This window comes from Pezoporus wallicus, unplaced genomic scaffold (assembly GCF_028554395.1).
Source record: "Pezoporus wallicus isolate ANWC-B61680 ecotype Strahan unplaced genomic scaffold, APGP_CSIRO_Pwel_v1 contig_227, whole genome shotgun sequence".
Lineage (NCBI taxonomy): Eukaryota > Metazoa > Chordata > Aves > Psittaciformes > Psittacidae > Pezoporus > Pezoporus wallicus.
The window spans coordinates 14,550,651-14,558,373 of record NW_026635704.1 but is presented as its reverse complement, the minus strand read 5'-3'; the positions used below and the strand labels follow the sequence as shown (position 1 = coordinate 14,558,373).

Here is a 7,723-nt window from a genome sequence, read left to right as displayed (position 1 = left end):
TAAATTATTACTCGTTTTCCTCAGTATTCATTAGAACAACATTAGTGGCAGATTCCTTCATATATGTTTGATTTTAATATCCAAATCTGTGGGAATCCCTCTGGCATTTAATAGAACAAAATTAAACATCAATTACAAAGTCATAAAAGGGAATTTAGAAGCTTCTTTATCCAAAAGATTTTTCACATTCATTTATTATCAAACAACACTTTCCAAGGTTTCAAACATTGACTCCAAAATAATGAAGAATTATTTAATTTGTGCTCAGTTTGGAAATATGCTGCTGTATACACAAAAACTACTCCCACAATTTATCATGTTGCTTCTCCATTATTAGAATTTCTCCATACTTCACTGCACATGAACTTAACTTAAAATGTTATTGTATCAGGTGGAAGGAGAGAAAGAGAGCCTATTCTAGGAGCTGCAGAAATTCAAAGAAATGTAGGCAACAGAAAAGCATGTTAAGTCTCTGTCAATGGGAAGTGTGATGGGAACTTGGCAGGAGCCCCACAGTCAATACCTTTCTCTTACACACAATTCTCTCTTTCAATTTCTATTACAGATAGGCCAATAAGAAGGGCAAATCCCTTGTTCTTTTCAGTTGCCAACCTCTCTCAAGGTAGTACTTCCTCTCAGTTAAACATACTTATTTCAACATAAAAAAAGCTGATATGTAAAGATTTTCCTTTTTAACATGCAGATACTCAAAGGTTGAAGATTTAGTTTGCCAGTGTAACTGCTGCTAATGATTATGACATTTTTTCATTGGGAAGTATAGACAAAGTGTGACAAAATTGTTCATAACATCCATCCTTCTCATCTAATTGTATGTACATCTTTGATAAACATATAAATTCTTACTTTGTGTCACAAGCATTTAAATTAATGAATTTTGCAGTCACCAAACAGCTGAAGAGACATAGCTCTGGGCTAAAATCCTGAATGTCTAGATACAAAAGCTTTTAAGCATCTCCTCCAGAAAGGATCAAGTAGAAAAGCTCTGATTATATTTTCCTGTAGAAGAACATGGGCTCAGAAGGAAGTAACAAAGCCTAAGAACACATCCATGGCCTTGAATCCAGGGGCTGCTCACCCACATCAGGGCTCTGTGGTGCCAGCTGGAGCCTGAGCCTCTCCTCCAGTGGGAAAGGCATCAGGTCCTTCCTGGTGATTACCCCGACCACTTGGTTCCGCGGATCAACAACAGTGAGGTGGCGCAGCCCCAGTGTGCGAAAGATGATGTAGGTGCGTTGCAGTGAGAAATGAGCTTGGACTGACATTGCAGATCTGTTTATATATGGCTCCTGTAAGGCAAAGAGAGAAGACATAGGGAGAACACAAAAGCATATGTGCATCCCTGCCACAGGGGTGGGAGGGAGAGGCAGAGGAAGGAGGCCAGACAGAGTGGTTGCATGCTTGAAGCACAGGAGTCAGTAAGAACATTAGTTCTTCTCTCCTTGTTCGCCATCCCCAATTATATCTAAACCATCAGGAAATACCATAGTAAAAAAAAAAATTCTGAACCATCAGGTTCACTCTAAATAAACTATGGCAACTGGAATGTACCCAAATCTCACAGGCTAGACAAGCAAAGTTGAGTTCCATTGATATGGTCTGAGTTTTTACTTGGAAATAGTCAGTGACCCCGATGTTTATTAAGTCTAAAGATATTTTATAGCTGCTATCTCATTACACAACCGTTTATGACATCCTGTAATATTTTGCAATAAATGCTTATAAAAGTCAATTCACATGGAGACATAGACTGAGAGGAAGAGGACAAAGAAAGCAATCATGGCTTCTGAGAAGAGTGCCTACAAGTGCTAAACACTGGTCACTGAAAACTATGAGGGCTATAACTGTTTCTTGATAGGAACAGGGCTAAATACCATTTTATTGTTAACCAGGCTGGAATTTATAGCCTATGTAGGTGTTCACTTAGTTTTTACTTTTAACATAATTCTCCAATATCCTTCTTATGTCTTGGTCAGTTCTGTCAAAGAAGGTGTATTATGCTTCCCAAGTGTATCCTTCCCCAGACAGAGGAAGAATGAAACAAAGACAAAATAATATAAATAAGTGCACAGTATAGAGGGACACACCTCTTTTCCCTCTTTCATTTACATGACTGATGAAACATTCAAAGACATAAAAGGGGAAAAGAAAATAAAGGTAAAAAGGTTTCCTCTTTCTATACCACATATAATTCTTCTGCAGAGCTCACTGCCGCAGGAAATCACTACACCCAAAAACTTCACAATGGCTCTTTCTGTGTATATCAGAACCAGAGCTTTCATGAGTCATAATAAGTTGTTGGAAGGGATACTAAACTTCAGGAATCACATCAGGTACTAAAAAGTTAGGTGTCAATGTGAAACTTAGTTGAGTGCAATAGGTTTCCCATCACAAAAAAGCTCTGTGGCCCAGTGGCACGAGAACTAGACTGGGTCTCAGCTGAGCTGGCTTCTACTCCCATGTATGACTTCCTGAACTTTGGAAAGTTATGTGTCCTCTCTCTACCTCTGTTTCCCCATCTATTGAAAGAAAACTTTCAAACCAAACCAGATAATGGATATTAGGAGCATTGTGGGTTTTATAACTTATCTCTCCTTCTACCTATATTCTAGCTATATAAAGCAAAGAATTCAGGCTAGATGGATCTCAAATGCAGTTCCATCTTATTTACACATAAGTAAACAGAGCAGATTTTATATCTTTTTTAATAAAATCCATCTGAATTGAGCTCACTGGCGTGGATTTCCTAGTGTCCCCCTACCTCAGTTTCAGTGCTGTAGACTGAAAATTCACTGAGGCAGAAACTACATTTATTTTGTTTATAACATATTTATTTTAGGCCTTATTCAGTATACCAAACACATTATTGCTTTTGGACCCAGTATTTTAGTAAAGTATTTAGGAAATAAATGTGGCGATGTCATAGCAGGGATTAAAGGGGAAAAAAAAAAGGAGGAAAGGGGAAAGAAATATAGCTTTATTTATAAGTTGATGTATAGGCACTGTACCGTAATGGAGCCTAAAATCTCAAAAGTGTTGCTTTATATTTGCTTTATATGACTATAAGAGCCAAATAATGACATTTAAATGATCTATTCCATTAACATTGTATCATTTTGTCAATCTGGAATGTATTTTAATCAGAAAGCTTCCTTGAAATGGTCTCCTTTGTTGTATTTTCTTTTTGGCTCATTTTATCAACATCTGTTTAGTTTATACAATATGAATTAAAACTTGGGAATGCTGTTTGTACTCAGCTACTTTTGTTGAGAATGTAACGTCCCAGGATTGGCAGTGTTTATGTAAATCAGTGCGGCTGACACAGCCATCATAAACAAATGAGAAAATATAACAAACACATTGTTCATGGAGGAAATGTTTGTTTTTAGAGTTGGCTTCAGTCTTACCAGATTGATGAAGAGTTGCTGATACTGGGGATCTGTAGCGTAGCGATTCAGCAGTGTGGTTAGGCGCGACAGATTGGGCAGCTTCTCTACTGTTATCTGGAATAGGCAACAATCCATTTCTCTTTCTTTCTGTGCTGCACATTAGAACTCAAGGTTCAAAAGCTTCCCAGTTTGACTCCTAAGAGAAAGTTTTCTAGCAGAGCTACACTGGCACAACTTGTACAAACTTTATACATTCTTTTGCCAATAAGGCTTAAATTAGCAATCTAAAATAAAACAGTCTTTACTTACAAAAAGATTTTTTCCCCCCTTAGTGTAACTGTATCTCTATTAAGACAATGTAAATTATATTGGCTTAGGGGTGAGGTTTTTCACACTGTGAAGATTCACACGCTAAGTGGTAATTACATGATAACATAGTGCAGAAAAATGCAACAAAACTGGTATCAGCCATCAGCTTGAGCTTCAGCCCTCTTCCATAGTGGTACCTATTTCTGTCTTGGCACCTCATCCCATACATAGTTGACATCAACATTCTTTTGTCAGCTGGATTCACATGTGCAGACCAAGTTTCAGTAATATATGATGACTTTCCAGTTGTGCCTGTATAAAGCTCAAAACTACACATTACCAGTCTTGCCTTGATAACACATGATTTTCTTCTACCGCACTTAATGTTTACTATTCCTAGAAATCGTTTAGTCATCTATCAAAGAAAAGAATGCTACATGCTTTTCAAGTTTGAAAGCTTTTATAAACACTCATCATTCAGAGAGGTGCCAATGCCATACAGAATTAAATATTATAATGATTCTGCTATCCATAGAGAAGTTGAGAGAGAGGACTAGAACAGCCTATCTGAACAAGGGAACTCTTTGCCAGCAGCCTTGCAGAACTTCCAGATTCTGAGTGGCATTACAGTTTATGACAGCTGTCCCTGAGAGGTTTCTGGTCATCCTGTAATTTAAATTGTATCTGACCACTTCTTTATCTCAATCACATATATTATGTTTCTTCATTCATGGAGAATTCATCCTAAATCACCCAATATACATGTTGATTAAACAAGGAAAGAACTGAAAGAAAAAAGGTTACCTTCTCATAGGAGAGAAGATGAGAGGAGGAGAAAGACTCGTCATTTGCCTCTGGTTCAAAGATGTGCTCATTCTCCAGCAACATGCACAGCTCAAACCTAAGGTTGGAGTAGAGGACTACAGTCATTATAAGGGACAAATTTTAAAAAGCAAGCACAGAATGCTTTAGCATCAGATATATGATGGTACCTCAAGTACTGTGGGCAGTTTTGGGCACATCAGTGTAAGAAGAACATCAGACTATTAGAGTATGTCCAGAGGAGGGCAAAAAAGATGGTGAAAGAACGCAAGGGCAAGACTTAGGAGGAGTAGCTGAGGTCCCTGGGTTTGTCCAGTTTAGGGAAGAAAAGGCCAAGGGGTGACCTCATTGCAGTCTACAACTTCCCAAGGTGGGGAGCAGAGAGGGAGGTGTTGATCTTCTTTCTCTGGTGACCAGCGATAGGAATGAAGCTGCACCAAGGGAAACTCGGGTCGGACACTAGGAAAAACTTCTTCACTGAAAAGGCAGTCAGTCACTGGAACAGGCTCCCCAGGAAAAATGGTCATGGCATCAAGCCTGTCAGAGTTCAAGGAGCATCTGGATGGTGCTTTTAGTCATATGGTTTAGTTTTAGATAGTGCTGTGAGGAAGAGGTAAATGGACTCTGTGATCCTTACGGTTTCCTTCCAACTTGAGGTGTTCTGTGATTCTAGAGTATTAGTGGGCTGATCACATATCTCACCTTCCTAAATTTCCATCAGCAACAGCAGCATCACACTGCTGTTTTCTGCTTTAAGTTTGGCTAATTAGATTGACAGATACCATCTATCCTACAGGTTGTTCTTGATCTCACTCAACCTGCTTGAAAGTACCAGCTCATGCACTGTCTGGTTTGCACGCAACAAGATACTAATAATGAGCAAATACAATTATCTGAATATAAGTATATAGCCTGTTGTTCCTTCCCACGTCCTTCTTAAGTAACATCTACATTAAAACACAAGGTCTGCAAAAAATTCATGTCGTATTTTAAATCATTAGCAAAACCTTCTCTTACAGTACTGCACTCTAGAGTTAAGACAATTAATATTCTTGCTTAGTCATGTGAAAATTGATACTTTTATCAATTATTATATTATTTCAAATCTTTCCTTAGAGTTCTCCCCTTCTACACTGTACAAAAAGCCTTGACAAGCAATATATCTAAAATTATCATTTATAGCTTAGTGTTTCCTTGATAAATACACACACACTTCATCCACACTATCCACTTCCAACCTTTTAATATACATTTAGATAACAAACACCTTGGAGACCACCACAAAGCTTCTTATTTTGCAACATACTTAACATTGTGTTAGCCGTCGTCTATGATCACAACTAGGAGCTACTACATAGTACAAAGATAAGCAACACACTGCTAAATGATGTGCTTGAGGGACTCAGGGGAGAGCAGTCACACAATTTTCATTAGGGCATCAGAGAAATACAGCTGAGGTACAAAGTGGCTTTTGTGACTGGAACACCAAGTATAAGCTGGGTATTTTTCAAATAAATACTACTGTATCTGAAAATATTGATCTGTTCAAACCAAAACTTGTTCTAGGAATTTACTAGTTTTAACATAATGTCTCCTGGGAAAGATTAGCCTGCTTCAAGGTGGGATTAACACTCCACAGCAGAGAACTTAACGCTAAGACAACATGCCTGCCAGATCCAAAAGCTGGTGGTTAGTGCCCTCCCTAGGGAGAGGATATGGAAGAAGCAGGTTCAAGGGCTTTCTCTACACTTTCCTTCATAACAAGCACATTAGTGGCTATGTATGGCATGACTTAATTTCTCCTGTGGAGGGGTTCCATGCTGAATAAACACAGACCTGTACACCCAGCTCCCCTATATTCCCATTTGCTGGCCTAATCAGCAGGCTTTGCTGTTCTATTGTTTTCTTTCCAAACAGTCTCCCTTTCACTATTCTATACTTCTTTGTCCTGCATTTGATGAAGCTGAGTCAAAACTGTAAAGAGTACAAAAAACCCAGTAAGCTTATTATGAAATACCATTGAGCCCTCACACACCAAGAGGTAATATTAAACTAGTTTCCAAAGTATTACATTAAACTGCAGTTTCACATATTTTGGGTCTTTTATATAATTCAACTTTTCTCCAACTTAGAATCAAGATGCTCTGAGAGCATCAACCTCCACATCTGAGTTCTGATCTGGAATACACAATTGAAGGAAACTATCCTATCACTTCCACCTCCTGTTGGTTAGCATTGTAGAGCAGTCTCCTTTCTCGTGAAACAGCCAGCTGTTTCACTCTGTAGATCCAGTCTTGGAATCTGCATTTTGTTAATGCTGACATGGCTTTGGTCTCTCACCTAAAGTTCTCAAGAGGATTTATAAGTAAGTATGCCTTTGGCTGGGATATAGGTATCATCCTTGTACAGGTCGAGACCTGAGCACGAATATAACTTCAGGGAAAACATCAGTTCTGAAGAAAATCAGTGGCACAGCCAAGAATACTAGGAGACTGCCACCTGCTCCCACCTTTAAAGCACATCCCATTCATAGGACAAACAAGGAATTCAGTATCATTCATAACTATTGTCTCAATTTAATACCTGACTGGCTTCAGTTCTCATAAAATCTCTTTCAGATTACTAAAGAAAGCAAAACACAGCAGCAGAGCTAACGGCTGAGAGAACTCTACTGAGTAAATACTTTGCCCTGGGCTCACATCTTTCCTCCTGGGAAAGTCACTGGCTCACTAAGGCTCACTAAGCCTCTTGCCATGTGCATGCCAGCATAAGGACATGTTGCATAGGCAATTAATGGACTTGGGTTGGAGGACAATGATGAAAACACAGTAAGAACAGTATAGGCATGCTGCAACATGCAAGATCTAATTCTCCTCAGGCTACATTTGGAGGAATGAAAGGGAATAAAACACAATATATTCATAATATATTCACTGCGGCAGAGGACATAGCGAAGAAATAAATCCAGTCATGCTCTGTGAATTACCTTTGTTGCATTACACACCTTGTTCTGCAGGGCTGTCTAAAGGTTCACATTTTATGGTCCTTTGCAAACAGGTCTGCAATTATTTTAAGTGAGATATAAATACACAGATCTAAATTCAGCTCCTAGATCATCATGTACAACTCCAAGAAGTAGACTTCAAGGATGATCACTGGGCCAAGAGTACTCTCATGACTTTAAT

General features: G+C 38.6%; 1 protein-coding gene across 1 annotated transcript in view; it reads right to left on the bottom strand.

Moving 5' to 3' along the window:
- Positions 1-732: 732 nt before the first annotated feature.
- The window catches only part of LOC130592966 (chloride channel protein C-like), a 75,477-nt gene continuing 68,486 nt past the window's right edge, over positions 733-7,723 (bottom strand). The window contains exons 14-16 of the mRNA XM_057397755.1: positions 4,521-4,617; positions 3,426-3,521; positions 733-1,307 (exon numbers count right to left, since the gene is read on the bottom strand). Of these exons, the coding sequence (XP_057253738.1) occupies positions 1,056-1,307; positions 3,426-3,521; positions 4,521-4,617 (445 nt within the window). The 3' untranslated portion in view covers positions 733-1,055. The remainder of the gene's footprint in view (positions 1,308-3,425; positions 3,522-4,520; positions 4,618-7,723) is intronic.